The 22,467-nt window shown below is 56.2% G+C and overlaps 1 protein-coding gene across 1 annotated transcript; it reads left to right on the top strand.

The window, feature by feature from the left end:
• The first annotated feature begins 3,292 nt into the window (after window positions 1-3,292).
• LOC133356901 (hormone receptor 4-like) lies at window positions 3,293-22,194 on the top strand. Its single transcript, XM_061574571.1, has 9 exons — window positions 3,293-3,834; window positions 6,652-7,173; window positions 7,975-8,252; window positions 9,645-9,740; window positions 11,447-11,616; window positions 12,790-12,878; window positions 14,505-14,562; window positions 14,899-15,767; window positions 18,053-22,194. The coding sequence occupies exons 1-9, from the start codon at window positions 3,433-3,435 to the stop codon at window positions 18,302-18,304; spliced, it is 2,736 nt and encodes a 911-aa protein (XP_061430555.1). The 5' UTR covers window positions 3,293-3,432; the 3' UTR covers window positions 18,305-22,194.
• The last annotated feature ends 273 nt before the right edge of the window (window positions 22,195-22,467 follow it).

Here is a 22,467-nt window from a genome sequence, read left to right on the forward strand (position 1 = left end):
GGCAATTGGCTTCTGCTATAAATGTCCACACGACGATTAGCCCACTTCGTTGAGCATATCCCGCAAGACGTCTTCTCAATCTCCACAAGACGTCTTCTCAATCTCCAGCAAGACGTCTTCTCAATCTCCGTCTTCTCAATCTCCAGCAAGACGTCTTCTCAATCTCCAGCAAGACGTCTTCTCAATCTCCAGCAAGACGTCTTCTCAATCTCCGTCTTCTCAATCTCCACAAGACGTCTTCTCAATCTCCGTCTTCTCAATCTCCACAAGACGTCTTCTCAATCTCCAGCAAGACGTCTTCTCAATCTCCAGCAAGACGTCTTCTCAATCTCCAGCAAGACGTCTTCTCAATCTCCGTCTTCTCAATCTCCACAAGACGTCTTCTCAATCTCCGTCTTCTCAATCTCCACAAGACGTCTTCTCAATCTCCAGCAAGACGTCTTCTCAATCTCCGTCTTCTCAATCTCCACAAGACGTCTTCTCAATCTCCACAAGACGTTTTCTCAATCTCCAGCAAGACGTCTTCTCAATCTCCGTCTTCTCAATCTCCAGCAAGACGTCTTCTCAATCTCCAGCAAGACGTCTTCTCAATCTCCAGCAAGACGTCTTCTCAATCTCCGTCTTCTCAATCTCCACAAGACGTCTTCTCAATCTCCGTCTTCTCAATCTCCACAAGACGTCTTCTCAATCTCCAGCAAGACGTCTTCTCAATCTCCGTCTTCTCAATCTCCACAAGACGTCTTCTCAATCTCCACAAGACGTCTTCTCAATCTCCACAAGACGTCTTCTCAATCTCCAGCAAGACGTCTTCTCAATCTCCGTCTTCTCAATCTCCACAAGACGTCTTCTCCATCTCCAGCAAGACGTCTTCTCAATCTCCAGCAAGACGTCTTCTCAATCTCCAGCAAGACGTTTCTCAATCTCCGTCTTCTGAATCTCCGCAAGACGTCTTCTCAAACTCCGTCTTCTCAATCTCCACAAGACGTCTTCTCAATCTCCAGCAAGACGTCTTCTCAATCTCCAGCAAGACGTCTTCTCAATCTCCAGCAAGACGTCTTCTCAATCTCCGTCTTCTCAATCTCCACAAGACGTCTTCTCAATCTCCGTCTTCTCAATCTCCACAAGACGTCTTCTCAATCTCCAGCAAGACGTCTTCTCAATCTCCGTCTTCTCAATCTCCACAAGACGTCTTCTCAATCTCCACAAGACGTTTTCTCAATCTCCAGCAAGACGTCTTCTCAATCTCCGTCTGCTCAATCTCCAGCAAGACGTCTTCTCAATCTCCAGCAAGACGTCTTCTCAATCTCCACAAGACGTCTTCTCAATCTCCACAAGACGTCTTCTCAATCTCCACAAGACGTCTTCTCAATCTCCCGTCTTCTCAATCTCCACAAGACGTCTTCTCAATCTCCAGCAAGACGTCTTCTCAATCTCCGTCTTCTCAGTCTCCACAAGACGTCTTCTCAATCTCCACAAGACGTCTTCTCAATCTCCACAAGACGTCTTCTCAATCTCCAGCAAGACGTCTTCTCAATCTCCGTCTTCTCAATCTCCACAAGACGTCTTCTCAATCTCCAGCAAGACGTCTTCTCAATCTCCAGCAAGACGTCTTCTCAATCTCCAGCAAGACGTCTTCTCAATCTCCGTCTTCTGAATCTCCGCAAGACGTCTTCTCAATCTCCGTCTTCTCAATCTCCACAAGACGTCTTCTCAATCTCCAGCAAGACGTCTTCTCAATCTCCAGCAAGACGTCTTCTCAATCTCCAGCAAGACGTCTTCTCAATCTCCGTCTTCTCAATCTCCACAAGACGTCTTCTCAATCTCCGTCTTCTCAATCTCCACAAGACGTCTTCTCAATCTCCAGCAAGACGTCTTCTCAATCTCCGTCTTCTCAATCTCCACAAGACGTCTTCTCAATCTCCACAAGACGTTTTCTCAATCTCCAGCAAGACGTCTTCTCAATCTCCGTCTTCTCAATCTCCAGCAAGACGTCTTCTCAATCTCCAGCAAGACGTCTTCTCAATTTCCAGCAAGACGTCTTCTCAATCTCCGTCTTCTCAATCTCCACAAGACGTCTTCTCAATCTCCGTCTTCTCAATCTCCACAAGACGTCTTCTCAATCTCCAGCAAGACGTCTTCTCAATCTCCGTCTTCTCAATCTCCACAAGACGTCTTCTCAATCTCCAGCAAGACGTCTTCTCAATCTCCAGCAAGACGTCTTCTCAATCTCCGTCTTCTGAATCTCCGCAAGACGTCTTCTCAATCTCCGTCTTCTCAATCTCCACAAGACGTCTTCTCAATCTCCAGCAAGACGTCTTCTCAATCTCCAGCAAGACGTCTTCTCAATCTCCGTCTTCTCAATCTCCACAAGACGTCTTCTCAATCTCCGTCTTCTCAATCTCCACAAGACGTCTTCTCAATCTCCAGCAAGACGTCTTCTCAATCTCCGTCTTCTCAATCTCCACAAGACGTCTTCTCAATCTCCACAAGACGTTTTCTCAATCTCCAGCAAGACGTCTTCTCAATCTCCGTCTTCTCAATCTCCAGCAAGACGTCTTCTCAATCTCCAGCAAGACATCTTCTCAATTTCCAGCAAGACGTCTTCTCAATCTCCGTCTTCTCAATCTCCACAAGACGTCTTCTCAATCTCCGTCTTCTCAATCTCCACAAGACGTCTTCTCAATCTCCAGCAAGACGTCTTCTCAATCTCCGTCTTCTCAATCTCCACAAGACGTCTTCTCAATCTCCACAAGACGTCTTCTCAATCTCCACAAGACGTCTTCTCAATCTCCAGCAAGACGTCTTCTCAATCTCCGTCTTCTCAATCTCCACAAGACGTCTTCTCAATCTCCACAAGACGTCTTCTCAATCTCCAGCAAGACGTCTTCTCAATCTCCAGCAAGACGTCTTCTCAATCTCCGTCTTCTCAATCTCCACAAGACGTCTTCTCAATCTCCGTCTTCTCAATCTCCACAAGACGTCTTCTCAATCTCCAGCAAGACGTCTTCTCAATCTCCGTCTTCTCAATCTCCACAAGACGTCTTCTCAATCTCCACAAGACGTCTTCTCAATCTCCACAAGACGTCTTCTCAATCTCCAGCAAGACGTCTTCTCAATCTCCGTCTTCTCAATCTCCACAAGACGTCTTCTCAATCTCCACAAGACGTCTTCTCAATCTCCAGCAAGACGTCTTCTCAATCTCCAGCAAGACGTCTTCTCAATCTCCGTCTTCTGAATCTCCGCAAGACGTCTGCTGCATCTTCTAGAAGCGGTGGCGGCGTTCGCCGTGGATCTTCCAGAATCCGCGCGTTGCCGCTCCGCCAGTCGAGGGCGAGCGTGACAATAGAGGAGGGGGGGGTGCTGTGTGAGAAGGGACAGAAGCACACAAATGAGTTTTAGTTGAAAGTCCTCGCTCTGCATAAAATATGCGCGATGCAGTCAAAGATCTGCAGTGAAACGGCCGCCAAGACGATGCCGGAGAACGGAGAGACTGAAGAGTCGAGCGCGAAATCTGACGGGCGACACACGCCACGGCCTGGCGAATCTGCGGAAAATGATGAAGCCTTCCCCTCGCCTGAATCGGCGGCCGCCCCGGAGGCTCCTTGCCCGGCGGACGAAGGGACCCTGGACGGGGTCACCGCCTCGGGACTGGTTCTGAATGGGTTCCCGTTCCTGAAGGCGGGCGAGCGGCCCTTCTCCCAGCGCGGGGGGCTCGTCGTGAGCAACGTCCCGCAGGGAGCCAGCGAGGACGACCTGAGGAGGTTCTTCGTTAAGTTTGGGCGCCTCTCCGAGGCGTGCGTCGACTCCGACACGCGGGAAGGAGTCGTGAGGCTGGTGAGCGCACGTCCATGAGTGAGGAGGTGAATGAGTGGGGTGGGTGAGTGGCAGGGTGTGTGAACGAGTAGGTGGGTGGGTGAGTGGCAGGGTGTGTGAACGAGTAGGTGGGTGGGTGAGTGGGGTGGGTGGCAGGGTGTGTGAACGAGTAGGTGGGTGGGTGAGTGGGGTGGGTGGCAGGGTGTGTGAACGAGTAGGTGGGTGGGTGAGTGGCAGGGTGTGTGAACGAGTAGGTGGGTGGGTGAGTGGGGTGGGTGGCAGGGTGTGTGAACGAGTAGGTGGGTGGGTGAGTGGCAGGGTGTGTGAACGAGTAGGTGGGTGGGTGAGTGGGGTGGGTGGCAGGGTGTGTGAACGAGTAGGTGGGTGGGTGAGTGGGGTGGGTGGCAGGGTGTGTGAACGAGTAGGTGGGTGGGTGAGTGGCAGGGTGTGTGAACGAGTAGGTGGGTGGGTGAGTGGGGTGGGTGGCAGGGTGTGTGAACGAGTAGGTGGGTGGGTGAGTGGCAGGGTGTGTGAACGAGTAGGTGGGTGGGTGAGTGGGGTGGGTGGCAGGGTGTGTGAACGAGTAGGTGGGTGGGTGAGTGGCAGGGTGTGTGAACGAGTAGGTGGGTGGGTGAGTGGGGTGGGTGGCAGGGTGTGTGAACGAGTAGGTGGGTGGGTGAGTGGCAGGGTGTGTGAACGAGTAGGTGGGTGGGTGAGTGGGGTGGGTGGCAGGGTGTGTGAACGAGTAGGTGGGTGGGTGAGTGGCAGGGTGTGTGAACGAGTAGGTGGGTGGGTGAGTGGGGTGGGTGGCAGGGTGTGTGAACGAGTAGGTGGGTGGGTGAGTGGCAGGGTGTGTGAACGAGTAGGTGGGTGGGTGAGTGGGGTGGGTGGCAGGGTGTGTGAACGAGTAGGTGGGTGGGTGAGTGGGGTGGGTGGCAGGGTGTGTGAACGAGTAGGTGGGTGGGTGAGTGGCAGGGTGTGTGAACGAGTAGGTGGGTGGGTGAGTGGGGTGGGTGGCAGGGTGTGTGAACGAGTAGGTGGGTGGGTGAGTGGCAGGGTGTGTGAACGAGTAGGTGGGTGGGTGAGTGGGGTGGGTGGCAGGGTGTGTGAACGAGTAGGTGGGTGGGTGAGTGGTAGGGTGTGTGAACGAGTAGGTGGGTGGGTGAGTGGGGTGGGTGGCAGGGTGTGTGAACGAGTAGGTGGGTGGGTGAGTGGCAGGGTGTGTGAACGAGTAGGTGGGTGGGTGAGTGGGGTGGGTGGCAGGGTGTGTGAACGAGTAGGTGGGTGGGTGAGTGGCAGGGTGTGTGAACGAGTAGGTGGGTGGGTGAGTGGGGTGGGTGGCAGGGTGTGTGAACGAGTAGGTGGGTGGGTGAGTGGCAGGGTGTGTGAACGAGTAGGTGGGTGGGTGAGTGGGGTGGGTGGCAGGGTGTGTGAACGAGTAGGTGGGTGGGTGACTGGCAGGGTGTGTGAACGAGTAGGTGGGTGGGTGAGTGGGGTGGGTGGCAGGGTGTGTGAACGAGTAGGTGGGTGGGTGAGTGGCAGGGTGTGTGAACGAGTAGGTGGGTGGGTGAGTGGGGTGGGTGGCAGGGTGTGTGAACGAGTAGGTGGGTGGGTGAGTGGCAGGGTGTGTGAACGAGTAGGTGGGTAGGTGAGTGGGGTGGGTGGCAGGGTGTGTGAACGAGTAGGTGGGTGGGTGAGTGGCAGGGTGTGTGAACGAGTAGGTGGGTGGGTGAGTGGGGTGGGTGGCAGGGTGTGTGAACGAGTAGGTGGGTGGGTGAGTGGCAGGGTGTGTGAACGAGTAGGTGGGTGGGTGAGTGGGGTGGGTGACAGGGTGTGTGAACGAGTAGGTGGGTGGGTGAGGTTAGGTGAGTGGCAGGGTGTGTGAACGAGTAGGTGTGTGAACGAGTAGGTAGGTGGGCGAGTGGGGGTGGATGGATGAGTAGCTATAGTAAGTTTTACACGAAGGCTTTCGCAACCAATCTCATCCATAATACAGGTTTTTGGGTTAGATCGCGTAAATACATAAATGTGTCACGTGAACACAACGTGCCAATTCGTTACCAGTTCAGCACACCGGTGTGTTGGAGAGCAAATCCACAACATTTACAAACTGAGTACAGTGTAAAATCTGAGTAAAGATTGTAAATGTGGATTTTTTTTCTCCAACACACCGGTGTGCTGTACTAATAACGAATTTCCACGTTCTGTTTACGTGACAAACCTTACTACTGTAATTGGCTGTGTCTGGTGGTGGCGGGTTTAACGATACATTCATATTCACGCGATTTAACCCCAAAAACCCCATGTTATAGGTACAGTATGATAACTAGAGGGTGTGTGAGTGAACTAGTGAGTGAATGAGTGAGTCGGTGGATGAGCGAGAGCGTGCCGAGTGCGCTCTTAGTTGAGTGAGTGAATTCGTGGATGGTTGCATATTCGGATATTTGAGTGACAAATATCCTAATCTGGGGCTGGCATTGCATCGATATAATACTGCACTAATACTATCCCTGATTGCAATCTTATATTCTGAACAGTGGTTCTAGTACCAGCCCTGGTGGCTATACGAAGCATTGTCAAAAAAAACAAAGACACGACTCTGAAAACGATGTCCCTGACAATAGCCATAGCTACAACAAGATTACTGGTCTCTAATCCCATGCTTATGTTAAAACACTCATTATCCACAAGCGAAGTCTGTTTGTTACCGTCTATCAGACCAATTGCATAACATATCTCGTGTGAAAAGTTCCATGTTTCTCAGCACTCGCCCCAACAGTCTGGTAAGGCTATACGGAGGATCTTTGTTGTTTTATGTGTTTAATTGCACGAGCACAGGAGACCAGCGCTCTGGCTGAAATCGCTCGCACCGAGTTGGACGGAACTTGCTGGGGTCTGCCCGCCCTGCCCAACCCATCGACCCCGCCGCCACCGCCAGACCCATCGGCTGACCCCACCACTGCCAGCGCGGACGCCGCCAGCAACGGAGAATGCAGCCCCGCTGAACTCGCCGACGGCGTCGACGGCGACGACGGCGACGACGCTACCGCGGCGGGTGGGGCGGCAGCAGCCGCGGCAGTCGAACTGGAAGCGGCCGATGCAGCGCAAGCAGAAGCGGCACCAGAAACGCCGGAGGCGGACGCGGCAGAAGCTGCGGGAAGCGACGGCCCGGCTGATGGAGAAGCAGGTGATGCGCCAGGGGAAGAGGGTGAGACGGGCGTAGCGGAGAGCACGAATGAGGAGGAGGAGGAGGAAGACGCCACGGTGGAGGGAGCGGATTCGATTTCGGAGACTCAAGATGCGGCGCCACTTAACGAAGGCAAGGAGGAGGCCAACGGAGGAGAGGAGGAGGTAAAGGAGGTGCGTATATGTTAGCATTGAGCTCATGTGTGAGTTACTCTGTCCTGTACAAATATCCACAAAGATCCCCCCCTTCCCCCCCGTATAGCCTTAACTGCACTCTCAGGGCAAGTTCTGTTAGCGAACGCCTACGAAGGTCGACACAGGTCACAAAGGAGTGGTGTGGCCAGCACCGCCGCCTTTGTCTCTCCAGTGCTGATGGTTACACACCACACCAGGTACTCAATTAGGGCTCAGTGGCCTGCAGGGAGGCTGAGGACTGGTTCACGTTTCACTCACTGCTGATATTCACTGCGGGCCAGGAATTAAACTCGGGTCACCGGGTTCATAGTGCCTGCCACTGCTCGCACGTATAAATACACATACGTGCACACGACGACAAAGATCCCCCATATAGCCTCAGCAAACTTTTGTTGCAAGTACTGTTAGCGAGCATCTATCAAGGCCGGCACGGTGCACGAGGAGGTGGGTAGCCAGCACCATGCTAGGTCGCCTTGGACTCCCCAGTGGTGATGTTTACACATCGCACCAGGTACTCATTTGAGGCTGAGTCGACCTAGGGGGGGCCCAGGACCGGTTTAGATATTCGTCACAGATGTCAGCCATGAGCGGGAATCAAACTCGGCTCGCAGAGCGCTGACCGCTACACCACGTACAAACACACAATCGTGCTCACACACTGACGGCATTAGACGTTGGGCGGACAGAACGTAGACTAAGTTGGTGGGTGAGTGACTGACTGACTGGTTTAACCAAGCAATTGGGTCGGCGGCTAATGGATCGCGCGCGTCGCCACTGCAGGCGGCCGAGCCGCAGGGCCCGAGGGTCCGCGTGCGCCGCGCCCGCCACTCGGCGGCGCTCTCCGTCGGGAACCTCTCGCCCTGCGTCTCCAACGAGCTGCTGGCCGAGGCGTTCGGCCGCTTCGGGGAGGTGGAGAGGTCCATCGTGGCGGTGGAAGCCTCGGGCAGCGCCAGCGGAGGGAGCCGGGCGTCGGGGCGCGGGCGGCTGGAGTTTGCGAGCACCGAGGAGGCGAGCCGGGCGACGGAGGCGTGTCGCGACGGCGTCTTCCTGCTCACAGCGTGAGGGTTTTGTGGCGGAGGGGGACGGTCGTGCTGCACGGGGCGACCCGCTTTATTTGGCTCGTTAGACTTTTTTTTCTCTCTCTGCTGACATGATACTCCGCCCCCCCCCCCCCTCCCGCACATCGCGTCGCCAGACAAAGGATCCATTGGGAAATCTTGCAGAGCGGCGCTCGCTTTCTCAGAGAGCAGCTGCGGAGGGAGAGATCCTTCACGGTAGTGGGCGCTGCCCACTCAGATGAGCACGGTTGGCTCCGTAAATGTTGCGGGTTTACCCCCAAACACAACCGGTGTGTTGAACTCACAACTGATTGGCGTGTTTCGTTTGTGTGATCAACCTTACTGATTGGCTGTGTCAGGTGGTGGCGGGTTTTTAAAGACACATTTATATTTACGCAATATAACCCAAAAAAAATTCTCGTGGATGTGAAAAAAGTTCAACATGCATACTTTCCTAACCTGACATTGCATGACAGTCAAGCATCTTGGGTGTGTTATCGTGAAATCAAGTTGCTTCTGTTTGGCCGGGTAGAGTTTGTTGTAGTGGCACAAGAGGAATTGGAGTTGAGTTGACCTGCTGACAACAGGCACCGTTATTGACAATATCGGCCTCTGGGATGAGGCTCGTGAAGGTGGCAGTTACCCTCCAGCAACAACAGAGGGCGGTAGAGCAATGCTCACAATATTGAGCATAACTCCAGGCGATTTAAAGCATAGCAAGGGCACAGATGGGAAGAGCATTTGACAGTCAGCCTCGTCAGTTAACCCATTACAACCTGCTTGACCTGCCAATGGTCCTTCATCGCTGAAGTGTACCGAGTGTGGCACAAGCACCATTGTGTTTTCACCGGCGTATCGAGGCGAATGGCAGTTGTTGTTGCTGCTATACTGTGTACGTGCGAGTGCTGTATTGGCACTTTGCTTATTGCTTCTTTTGCCACCATACAACCGAGCTGCACCAGGGCCGTGCCGAGCCAGCCCGACGTGACTCGGGAGGCGCCGGTGTTGTTTGTCCACTGCCGAAGCCGTGCCCAGCCGTGCCGAAGCCGTGCCAAGCCGTGCCGAAGCCGTGCCGAAGCCGTGCCGCCAACCTGTCACACGTGATGAACGAGTCAAGGCGCACGCAGATGTCGCGGTGTTCTCCGTGTCCTCCGTGTACTCGCTTGATAGAGTCGTTCATCCTACCGCTGGCCCCGCTTGGCCCTGCTTGGCCCCAAGCCAGATTTCAGACGTCTTTTTCCAGATAGCCACGTCAAACACCAAAGCGGGAAAAAACCACCCCGTACCGCGGCACGGGGGTCCCGTGCCGGCTCAGCTCGAGTGTGCCAGTGGGAAAAAGGGGTTATGTACGAAGGCCCTGGCTCAGGGCTGTTTCTTTATGGCTGCGTGCAGATGCCTCCGTCCTGTGATGGTGGAGCCCTTCAAGCAGCTGGACGAGGAGGAGGGGGTCCCGGAGTCGAGCCTGCCCAGAACCCTGCACTACTACAAGTGAGAGCACGCGCTGGGCCGCCCCCCCCCCCCCCCGCGACCCCCCCAATCATCGCGCAGCGCTTTCAGATGCGCTTCTGCGGCCGTCTGGAACGCTCTTCCGTTCCGATCTTAGGAAGCCACTGGAGCTATGCACTTTTAAAATCATCGAGATTGATAACTCATTTCTTTAGGACTGCTTTTTGCGTTTTAGTTTGTTGTCTTTCCCCCGCACCTCCGATTAGCACCGTTGGCTACGTTACGGTGCGGGGAAAGAACCCCACACTGTGCATGCATAACACAATCCCAACTTGGCGCTGAGATTTTGATCCGTCATGAAAACTTAATTCGCAATTGCATCTGACTCGGATACCTGTGTCTGCCCACAGACTGCCATTGCCCACAGACGAACATTGCCCATTTGACTAGTTTATCCGTGTCTCTGTACATACAAGTACAATAGTTGCCCTATACCTGTTTAATGTTTCCCTTACTTAGTTTGTATTCGTGCGATGATCAGTCTGAACGTAATCTGCTCGAGCCCACTCGCCCTCCGGGTTAATTTATTATTTGACGTCGATTTATTTTTCGTGCAATATTTTCGACTTTCACCCCATAATGCTGGTTTTTTTTGCTCTTAATTTATACTTGCCTCATCGCTGTATTTTATTTCGATTTCTTTTCTCATTTTTGCTGACAACCCAGGTCGCTCTCGCAAGCGACTCTTTGTCCCGAGTTCTCACCTGGCTCAACATGATCTCATCTCGTCTTAACGTCATTTATATAACGCTTTAACCGAGGCGCTTTACAGAGAATTGAGAATGATATAACAACAACAACGACGCGTGTGTGCGTGTGACTGTAATGGATCGAGATTAGGTGAATGAAATAGATGTGGGGAAGCAATGGGGGTGGGCGAATCTACGATGGTGCATGAATTAGGTGACAGCGAAATTGATGATGGCAAGTGATGATGACAAATCGATTGAGTCTCCACGCGTTTGCCCCACTCATGTGCGGGTGTCCCCCAGTCCTTGGCAACCATCTCCACGCTGCCCTGTCCTGCGCCGTCTCTCTTTCCGCTCCTCGGCCCACCGTGTCTGCTCGCACCACATCCCCCCCCCCCCCACGTCTTCTTCTTCTTCTGCCCTCCTCCTCATATTTTTTCCTTTCACCTGCATCACTCGCCACCTTCTGACCCACGTCATTTCCCTGTCGTCTCTCCACATGACTGAACCTCACCAGAGCCTCTCTCTCTCTCTCTCTCATCTTCTCTGTGATTTCTAACCACCTCGAGTCTTCCTCTCATGTCTTCATTTCTCACCCTGTACTTTCTTGTTGAAGAGTGATTGCCGTGCAAAGAGAATATGAAGTGGGAACAGTGACGGTGGTGGTGGTTGTTATGAGGGGGGCATTAAGGCGGTGTCGTGGGGGTGAGCTAGAGGTTACAATAAGTGTGAGTTATGAGTGAGGAGCGGAAACTTAGTGAGTGAAGGTGACCGCTTCATGCGGAGGGGGAAGTTTGTTCCAGTGAAGTTGGGGGGGGGGGGCGCGAGAAGAGAGAAAGAGCAAAAGCGTGGATTGAGCGCAAGGAGGAGAAGGAGGAACAGAGAGAGAGCAAAGATGGAGAACGTAGAGGGTGAGAGGATAAAACACAATCGCCGAGTGAACTCACCTCCCGCTCCTCCCGCTCTCCGTGTCCCGCTCTCCATCGCCGCTCTCCGCAGGGAGCGCTCGAAGGCGCCGCGCTTCGCGACGCCGGGCACCCTCGAGTTTGAGTTTGCGGCGCGGTGCCGCGCCCTCGACGAGATGGAGCGGCTGCATGTGCAGCAGGTGGAGCGCGGTGTGCAGCGTGCCCGGGAGAGACTGGAGGCCGAGATGGAGGCGGCCTATCACGGTGGGTGGGTTGGTCGGTGTGTGGGTTGGTGAGTGGGTGTTGGTGTGTGGATGGGTGTTGGTGGGTTGGTGAGTGGGTGTTGGTGGGTGGATGGGTGTTGGTGGGTTGGTGAGTGGGTGTTGGTGGGTGGATGGGTATTGGCGTGTGGGTGTTTGTGGGTGGGTGTTTGTGGGTCGGTGTTTGTGGGTGAGTATTGGTGAGTGGATGGGTGTTGGTGGGTGGATGGGTGAGTGGTGTGTGTGGGTTGGTGGGTGGGTGTTGGTGGGTAGGTGGGTTGGTGGGTAGGTGGGTTGGTAGGTGTGGGTGTTGTTGGATGGGTGTTGGTGGGTGTTGGTGGGAGGATGGGTGTTGGTGAGTGGGTGGGTGGGTGTTGGTGGGTGGATGGGTGTTGGTGGGTGTTGGTGAGTGGGTGGGTGTTGGTGGGTGGATGGGTGTTGGTGGGTGGATGGGTGAGTGGTGTGTGGGTTGGTGGGTAGGTGGGTTGGTAGGTGTGGGTGTTGGTGGATGGGTGTTGGTGGGTGGGTGTTGGTGAGTGGATGGGTGAGTGGTGTGTGGGTGTTGATGGATGGGTGTTGGTGGGTGGATGGGTGTTGGTGGGTGTTGGTGGAAGGATGGGTGAGTGGTGACACGTATGCTGGATGATCGCAATTACACACAAAAAAAATCAAAGATCCCCAGTATAGCCTTTAATGGACTGTTAGAGCAAGTGCTGTTAGCGAGTAGCAGCACCTCTAAAGGCCGGCACGGTATACGAGTGGGTGGGTGGCCAGCACCACGCCCGACCGCCGTTGTCTCCCCAGTGGCGATGTTTACACACCACACCAGGTATTCATTTGAGGCTGAGTCGACCTAAGGAAGGAGGCCCAGGAACAGTTCTGATAATCGTCACTGGTGGTGGCCATGAACGCCGCACTGACCCACAGACCCAAACAGATCCCCCATTTGGCCTTTAGCTTTTCAAATCACCGTGGTGAGCACTTATGCGCACGCACTCGCACACACACATGCAATCGCTGTGAACTCACGCCCATACAAGCACGTGTGTGCGCTCGCACACTCACTCGTTCGCCTGTTGACTGGCATACGCGTCGCTCTGTGTGTGTGTCGCTCTGTGTGTGTGTCGCTCTGTGTGTGTGTCGCTCTGTGTGTGTGTCGCTCTGTGTGTGTGCGTAGACCGCGTGCGGCGCCGCGAGGAGATGCGGCGTCTCGACGAGGAGAGGAGGCGTCACATGGACGCCCAGCGAGCAGCCTACTCCTCTGACGTACGCTCACCACCGCCAGCCCAGCGTCTAGCCCAGCCTCTAGCCCAACATCTAGCCCAGCGTCTAGCCCAGCGTCTAGCCCAGCCTCTAGCCCAGCGTCTAGCCCAGCCTCTAGCCCAGCGTCTAGCCCAGCGTCTAGCCCGGCGTCCCACCCTGTATCTAGCCAGGCCTGCAGCCTGGCGCTTAGCCAAGCATCCAGCCATGCGTCAAGCTCGGGGTCTCGCCAGGCGTCTAATCCAGTATCTAGCCAAGCGTACAGCCTGGGGAATGTGTGCGTATTGAACTTCTTTGCACCGTGCGTAGACACCCGTGCTAATTAGAGCCTCGTGGTCTAGTCAGGTGTCTAGTCAGGTGACTAGCCACGTGGTCTAGTCAGGTGTCTACCACGTGGTCTAGTCAGGTGACTACCACGTGGTCTAGTCAGGTGACTACCACTTGGTCTAGTCACCTGACTAGTCAGGTGACTAGTCAGGTGACTAGCCACGTGGTCTAGTCAGGTGTCTACCACGTGGTCTAGTCAGGTGACTAGTCAGGTGTCTAGTCAGGTGTCTAACCACGTGGTCTAGTCACCTGACTAGTCAGGTGACTAGCCACGTGGTCTAGTCAGGTGTCTACCACGTGGTCTAGTCAGGTGACTAGTCAGGTGTCTAGTCAGGTGACTAGCCACGTGGTCTAGTCAGGTGTCTACCACGTGGTCTAGCCAGGTGACTAGTCAGGTGACTAGCCACGTGGTCTAGTCAGGTGACTAGCCACGTGGTCTAGTCAGGTGACTAGCCACGTGGTCTAGTCAGGTGACTAGCCACGTGGTCTAGTCAGGTGACTAGCCACGTGGTCTAGTCAGGTGACTACCACGTGGTCTAGTCAGGTGACTAGTCAGGTGACTAGCCACGTGGTCTAGTCAGGTGACTAGCCACGTGGTCTAGTCAGGTGTCTAACCACGTGGTCTAGTCACCTGACTAGTCAGGTGACTAGCCACGTGGTCTAGTCAGGTGACTAGTCAGGTGTCTAGTCAGGTGACTAGCCACGTGGTCTAGTCAGGTGACTAGTCACGTGGTCTAGTCAGGTGACTAGCCACGTGGTCTAGTCAGGTGACTACCACGTGGTCTAGTCAGGTGACTAGCCACGTGGTCTAGTCAGGTGACTACCACGTGGTCTAGTCAGGTGACTAGTCATGTGACTAGCCACGTGGTCTAGTCAGGTGACTAGCCACGTGGTCTAGTCAGGTGTCTACCACGTGGTCTAGTCAGGTGACTAGTCAGGTGTCTAGTCAGGTGACTAGCCACGTGGTCTAGTCAGGTGACTAGCCACGTGGTCTAGGTGACTAGCACGGGTCTAGTCAGGTGACTAGCCACGTGGTCTAGTCAGGTGACTAGCCACGTGGTCTAGTCAGGTGACTAGCCACGTGGTCTAGTCAGGTGACTAGCCACGTGGTCTAGTCAGGTGACTAGCCACGTGGTCTAGTCAGGTGACTAGCCACGTGGTCTAGTCAGGTGACTAGCCACGTGGTCTAGTCAGGTGACTAACCACGTGGTCTAGCCCGGCGTCTAGCCCAGGTGCTGGCTAAGAGCGCATGCCCTGGCGCTCTGTACACCCGACTCATAGGCATCTTTGTGTTTTGATTTCCAGGCGCAGCATCCCGTCGCGGATGAACGCCCTGGAACGGAACTGGAAACGGAGGGAGCGAGTAAGAGCGGCGACGCTCACCGATGATGCCTGTGAATGCTCCTCCTGACGATGACGATGCCTTGACCACCGCTGAGTAGGAAGACGATGAAACTGCTGCCGTTTTGGGTGATGATGTCGCTTTTGATAATGTCTCCACGACTGCTGATTGTGGCGGCGATGATGATGATGACGACGACGACAACACTGCAGCTTTTAATGTTGCGACCGATGATGATGATGGCATACATCATCATCATCAGTCGCTGTTCATGACAGTCCTGCTTCCGCTCTTGCGGCTTTTTCTGCTCCAGCTGATGCCGATTTTCTTTTTTCCCTCTTCCCCGTGCACGCACAGACCCTTACTCCTCTCCTCTGTCGTACAAATCGGAGTCAGCTCACTCGGCACGCACCACGCCCATCGCCACACAGACGCAGCAAGCAGCGCAGCAGCACACGCAGCATGCAGCACAGCAGCAAGCGCAGCAGCAGGCGCAGAATTCGCAGCAGTACACACAGCAAGCGCAGATTGCGCAGCACACAGCACAGCAGCACACGCAGCACACAACGCAGCATAGGGAATACTCAGAGCTTCCTTCACAGCAGCAAGCGCAGCACCCACAACAGCAGCACCTGCAGCAGCACCCACAGCAGCACCCACAGCAGCACCAGCAGCAGCACCAGCAGCAGCACCAGCAGCACCAGCAGCAGCACCAGCAGCAGCAGCACCCGCAACACCTGCAGCAGCAGCACCCGCAACACCCGCAGCACCCGCAGTACTCGCAGTACTCGCAGCACGCAGATCGCGCCGTGCACGGCTCGCAGGCGGAGCGCATCTCCCGCAGCGTGCACGGCACTCGCGCGGCCCATGCAGAGCAGCACGGGGAGCAGCACGGAGAGCAGCACGGAGTGCAGCACGGAGAGCCGCACGGAGAGCAGCACATGGAACACGAGCAGCACGGGGCGCATCAGCAGCACGCGCAGCAGCAGCATGCGCAACACACGGAGCCGCACAGGAGCGACATGGAGCTGCCCTCGTCCTCTGCGCACCAACAGCGCTCGGACCTGGGGCAGCTGCTGCTGATGGCTCCGGAGCAGAGGAGACTCCACGGGGGCCACGGAGGTCACGGGGGTCACGGGGGCCACGGGGGCCACGGGGGCCACGGGGGTGCCGTCGGTGTTGGAGACGACAGGCTCTGGGCCGGCATCCCGGAATCGATGGCGCTGGTGAGTTTGAGAGAGACGCGGGGAGGCGAGCGCGTGTGGGGTTTGTGCGAGGCGAGGCGAGGGGGTGAGGTGTGCGAACGTTGAGTGTGTGCACGAGCATATATTGGGAGAAAATGAGTCACCCCCTGTGAGTGGCTGGCTGAAGCGCCATCTGCTGAGGAAGTTCTGAAGGCGATCCAGAGTCTGAAACCAGAAAAAGGGCCGGGCAGAGATGATCTCTCTAGCGAAATGCTGAGGGAGGGTGGCGTTTGTGCGCAGACTACTCTATATGACATAATAACAACAGTCTGGACCACTGGCCGGGTTCCGCAGGATTGGAAGGATGCCCTGGTGGTCCCCCTCTTTCAGAAGGGGGACCACACAGACTGTAACAACTACAGGGGCATCTCACTCCTCAGTGTGTCGGGAAAGGTCCTGGCAAGGATTCTTCAATATTGCCTTGCCAGGCACGCTGAGGAGAGGCTTGCAGAGCCCCAGTGTGGTTTCAGGTCAGGGTGGTTCTGCACAGATGCCATATTTTCTGTCTTTTTGCTACAGCATAGGTGTAGGGGATTCAAACATGATCTACATCTCTGCTTTATTGACCTGGTCAAGGCCTATGATACCATCAGTAGACTTAGGCTCTGGGTTATTCGTGCTTTCAGAGTCCCTGACTCTGCTCACTATCGTTAAAGACCTTCATGAAAATGGGCAGGCCCGGGTAAAACTACGTGGCCGGGAGTCGGAGCCATTTTCTGTTCACCTTGGAGTTTGTGAAGCCATCTATGGTTCTACTGGAGGAATTTATATCTGGTACAGATACAGAGGGAGGCTGATCAATGCCCAGGTGTAGTCAAGGGATGGCTCCATAATGGTCAACCACGTTATGTATGCTGATGATCTGGTAATTGCCGCTCACTCAGAGGAGGAGTTGGAGGTGCTCATGCCACTAAGAGCACCTTCCTGGGTATTTTGTGCCATCAAACCCTCTACCCCCTGAACTCCCCATTGGCGATGGGGCAGATGTGGAGAGAGTGTCGAGTTTTACATATCTGGGTTGTGTACTCATGACCAGCTCGGGTTTGACAGCAGAGGTCTCCGAATCATTAGAACGGCATTATCTTTTCATCGGCTGCGTAATGCTGTGTGGAAGCTACCTGGTCTGTTGCTCCACACGAAGTTTTGAGTCTTCTTGGCCACGCTCATGCCCCCCCTTCTCTATCCTTGCGAAACATTGACCTTCCTAATGGAGCATCTTCGCCAGTTATAAACATTTAGGCTGGCCTGCCTACGATCCATCTTGAGTTTAACCAGGCTGGATTGTGTGAGGAGCTCACAAATCCTTGAAAGATCCGGACACATTCCCATCGGTGAGCTCCTCCGGCAGGCAAGGCTGTGTTGGCTGGGTCATGTAATCCGGATGCGCAGCCACCGCATGCCTAAACAGCTTTTGTTCGGCCGGATAGAGAAGGCTAAATGGGCGCGGCATGGCTAGAGAAGAGATGGAGTGATGTTGTACTGAGTGGACTTGCCAATGACTGGTACCAGCGGTGTCAAGATCGGCCTTTATGGAGGAGGCTCGTGAAGGACGCTACTGGCCAGTTGCAGGCAATCACCCTTCAGCAACAATGGAGGGCGGAGGAGCAATGCTCACAACAACCAGCAGAGCGCCGAGTGGCTAAAACACAGTTGGCGCAGTAGGGGGCACAGCTGGTGTATCCGCCAGCCATCTCAGTCAACCCATGGCACCTGGGTCTGTCCCATGACCTCCTGCCAGAGGACGTTTGACACGTCACGTGGCCTTAATGTGCACATGGCCTGGCACAAGCGCCGTGTTGACGTCACAGCCACTTAGTTGCGATTGGCGTCCCGTGACCTCCTGCTGCCCGAGCCACCCGATACTTCGCGAGTGGCCTCGAAGTGCACCTGGCCTGGCACGGGCGGTGGTTTGGCACTTACGTCGAACTTCGTACGTAGACCAATCGTGCTCATCAGAGGTGCGGGGCGACGTCGCCGTCTGTTGTTGTGGTTGTTGTTGTCAGTGTTGCTTTTGTTGTCGGTGTTGCTTTTGTTGTTGGAGTTGTTGTCAGTGTCGTCGTTGTTGTTGTTGTCGTTGTTGGAGTTGTTGTCGGTGTTGTCGTTGTTTTCGGTGTTGTTGTCGTTGTCGTCGTCGGAGTGGAAGATGGCAAGCGGCGTTCTCGCTGCCCATGCCGCGACCTGGAGCGGTGAGCCGCCGATGCAAAACCGCCGTGCGGTCGCTCAAGTCGCACCCCCCCCCACCCCTGCGCCTGTGCGGTCTCCCGCAGGCCGGCTTTGCGCAGACCAGCGCCGTGGCCCTCGGCGTCGCCGGACTCATGAGCCTCTCCCAGTACGATCCGTACCGGGACGCGGGCCCCGCAGCCGGCACGGACGGCCGGGGCCACGCCTCCGAGTCGGACGCGAGCCGCTACGCGAGGCCGGACCGGGGTCGGGGCCCCGCGATGGGCGCGGCGCCGCCCGGCGAGTACGTGCCGGCCGGCGACGAGTACGAGGCGGAGATCAAACGGCGACGGTTTTAGGCGAGCAAGGAACGGAAGAAAAAAGAAATGGTCTTGCTTCTGGATCTACTCGTACGGCCGTGGGTACTCGCGGTCGTGTTGCCGTGCATACGTTCCTTTCTGTCGCACCGTACGTAGCCGACCGTGCTAAGTGGGGGAGGCATGCCGCGCGCGTGCGTGTGTGCGCGTATGTCTTTTTCGGGTTGTGCCCGCGCGTCGTTCCGCGGCGCGATGTGTCCGACGTTTCGCGCCGGAAGCCGAGTTGAGTTCCTGAAGGAGCCCCCCAGCACGTGGAGAGAAACGTCGGACATCGTGCCGAAGAGCACAACCCCCGAAAACACGTTGGAGAATGGTGGATCTTTCTCTCCCATGAGTAGTGAAAGAACTGTGGTGGCGGTGGTGATGATGAGTTAAAAAATATGTGTACGTAATTACATGTTTGAGAGAGAGAGTGTGTGTGTGTGTGTGCATAATAGCAGTCGTGTAGCGGTTAGCGCTAAGCTGCGCAGTGAACCCGACGGCCCGAGTTCGATTCCCGCTCACGGCCAACACCAGCGACGATTTCTGAACCTGTCCTGGGCCTTCCCTAGGTCGACTCAGCCTCAAATGAGTACCTGGTGCGATGTGTCGTAAACATCGCCACTAGGGAGACAAAGGCGGCCGGCCGGGCGTAGTGCTGGCCACCCACCCCCACGTGTATTGTTCCGGCCTTCATAATTGCTCGCTAACAGCACTTGCCCCAACAGTCTGTTAAGGCTATACGGGGGATCTTTGTGAATAATTTAGAGATCTGTCATGCAGCGGTGAGTGCTCCGGGCTACGAACCCGGCAACCCAAGTTAAATTCTCAGCCGTTGGTTAAAATCACTGCTGGTTATTTGAACCGCTCCTGGTCCTCGTCCCGAGGTAGACTCAGCCTTAACTGAGTCCTGGGTGTGGTGTGTAAACATGAGAAATGGGAAGACAAAGGTGGTTGGATGTGGCGCTGGCCACACCCACCCCCCCCCCCCCCCCGCGTGGCCGTGGGGGCGTGGATCTTCGTCTTGGTCTGCGTGTGGCTTCTGGTGGCATTCACGGGCTGCCGAGGCTCTTACCACCAACTCGGCAACCCGCGACCGCCACTTGTCCTGGCGGCGCCACGCGGCCCTTCGAACCTCCCGAGTGCAGGCTGCGGGTGAGGCCCCGACGTGGGATGTTGGAGACGGTGGGAGCGGCGGGCATGTCCCTTTCAACTCGGCTAGCCAGGAACGCTTCCTGCGCCAGCCCAGGCTCTCCGGGGAGGCCCGGACCGCGTAACCCAATGCAGCCGCTGCGGCCCTGTGAGCCACGGTCCTAAACTTCGCCCGTCAGGAGGAGGGGGGGGCAGGACGGTGCCGAGCCGAAGCCGAGGCCGCTGTGGGTTCGAGTCGGGGTGGTTAAAAATTGCGCTTTGCGTTGCTGTTGACTAACCGCGTGAAACGAACTCGCGAACAATCGGTTACCGCTTGGTCGCGACGCCAGCCAATGTCCACAGCTGTAAAAATCACGTTTGTGACCTCTTAACTGTGTAATGGTCAACGCACTGGAATCCACCCCCACCCCCTCCCTCCCGTCACCGCTTCTGTCGGCTCTGCAGCGTGAACGGGTTCATCGCGGTAGATCCCTGGGCCGTGTGTCCTGTGGGATAAACGTGTGGGTGTGCCGCCCCCACTTTTCCCAAGGTTCGTGGAGGAAGTCGGCCGGCCACCCTCCTAGGCAGAGCTCCCTGTGCGGTCCGCGCGTGTGCGCCAATCGGGCCAGGTTCCGCTATACGTACGTGCGTACAGTGGAACTTCTTTCACACCGTACATAGCCAGCCGTGCTAAACGGAAGATGGGTGAGTGTGTGGGTGGGTGAGTGACTATGTGAGTGGGTGAGTGACTTTGTGAGTCTACGTATGTACGTACGTTAAACTTCTTTCGCACCGTACATAGCCAGCAGTGCTAAACGGAGGATGGGTGAGTGTGTGAGTGGGTGAGTGACTTTGTGAGTGACTTTGTGAGTGGGTGAGTGACTATGTGAGTGACTTTGTGAGTCTACGTATGTACGTACATTCAACTTCTTTCCCACCGTACGTAGGCCAAACGCGCTAATCGGATCGCGCTGGTAGCGGTTACCGGGTTAGCGGTTGTCGCTGAGCAACCCTGCAGGTTGCAGTGTCCTCCATGGTTGACGCCCTCCTCCGCAGAGTTGCAGTGGCAGGCACCGCGGTACGGACCCAGCACACCTGGGTTCGACTCCCAGACGTGATGCTCGACATCGGCACCAAGTGGTACCTACCTTCCCGTGGGCCTCCCCCTAGGTTAACTCGGCCTTAAATTACCAGCTGGTGTACTGTGCACTGGAGAGAAGCAAAGGTGGCCGGGCCAGAGCTACAGTATCACCCCCCCCCCCCCGCCTTCTTCTTGCCAGCCTTAATAGGTGCTCGCAAACAGCACCAGAACCCATGCTGTACGAGGCTCTCTCTCTCGAGAGAGAGAGTGTGTGTGATCGTGTCTATGTGCGCCTACGTGTACGCGCGCAGGGCTGTGGTGCGCGACGCTCGTTGTCTTTGTCAGACGGTGCGGCGAGTCGGTCTTCGCCGGGGATCGGTGCCAGGGAAGGCCGCTGCTTCCCCTCGCACACTCGGCTCGGCCCACTCCAACTCCCCCTCCTCAAACAAGCGCGTTCAACAACATTGTGGGTGTGCGTACGCGCGCAAGGTGGCCGGAGGCTAGCACAGCTGGGGATTATTGAATCCATCTGTGCGGAGGTCCGAGTGCTACCCCCACCGCCCGACGCGTGCGTTGATGGGTTGTCTGCGGGGTAGGGGGGGGCGGAACTCTCACGCGATGGCATTCGTGGACAAACGCCCCCAATGCAGCAGCAGCAGCAGCAGCAGCAGGACACCGCCTGAGAAGCAAAGACTCGTGCGAGGCTTTCCCCAACGTAAAGACTGCGAGTGTGCGGCAGCTTGCGAACAAGGGGATTGACAGGACGGGTGCAGAGTATTCGTTGCGGACGTTTGTTGCGAGCCGCTGTTAGGTAGAGACGACGTCGTTTGGCGATGCCGCACGGGCGGCGATGCACGTGTCCGAACAGCAGCACTCGCCGACGGGGACGCCAGCGGAAAAGTCGCCACGTGAAGCGAGCGCACGAAGACAAAGATCCCCCATATAGCCTTAGCAGACGTGGGCCAAGTGCTGTTAGCGAGCACCGATGAAGGCCGGTAGGGCACACACGAGGAGGTGGGTGGCCAGCACCACGCCCGCCCGCCGTTGCCCCCCAAGTGGCGGTGTGCACGCCCCGGCATCTCGTGCGAGGCCGAGTCGGCCTCTAGCGAGGATGCGCCGAGCGCCGCAGGCCGCCAGCGAGCGCTGCGGATGAAGCCCTCGCAGGTTGCGGAGCCTCTGGTGCGATCAGCGCCGCGTCCTTGGTTTGAGTTTCCTTCTGGAGAGCCGCCGCGGTGCCGGGTCACGGGTCGCGGGGGTTCGCGGCGGTGCCGGGTCGCGGCGGTGCCGGGTCGCGGCGGTGCCGGGTCGCGGCGGTGCCGGGTCGCGTCTGCGATGCGGTGGGGACTCGCGTGGCTTGTGGCAAAATACAACTGGGGAGCATCTGGTAAGGGGGTTGGTCGGTGTTGGAAAAACTCGCCACGTGACACACCCACGCGTGTGGGTGAGCTACTACTACTGTTATTATTTTGTTGTTGTTTAAAGTACCCGCCCGCCACGTTCGCATTTCCCCGTCTTGATTGCGGGCCGCACGGGGACTGGGTTCACGTCTACGCCGAATGTCCGGTGCCCCCGGGGGAGCGAGAATCCGCCCAGCGCCCTCCGGTGTCGTGAACAAACCCTGCGCGTGCCGAGCGGTGCCGAATCGTGCACCTGTCCCTGGGGGGGGGGGGGTTATTTTTTACAGCGGAATACAAAAATAAACTTGATTCTCTTTATTTTACCAAACTGACGGGAGCCTTGGATTTGTTTTCGCAGCGCGAGCGCCGAGCACAGACACCTGCGGCCAGCGGTGGCAGGGCTCTTGAGAGTTGGAGCGACGGCCTCGTCAGAACTTTGTGTTGGAAAGAGGCGATGGTGGAGATGGGTAGGAATGGAATTCCGAAGTGGATCCGCCCGGTGTGAGGGAATGTGGCGGGAAGAGAAGGGGGGGTGACCTGAATTGTGGTGAGGGTGT

This window comes from Lethenteron reissneri, chromosome 56 (assembly GCF_015708825.2).
Source record: "Lethenteron reissneri isolate LAM-NWPU_2019-01 chromosome 56, ASM1570882v1, whole genome shotgun sequence".
NCBI classification, from domain to species: Eukaryota; Metazoa; Chordata; class Hyperoartia; order Petromyzontiformes; family Petromyzontidae; genus Lethenteron; species Lethenteron reissneri.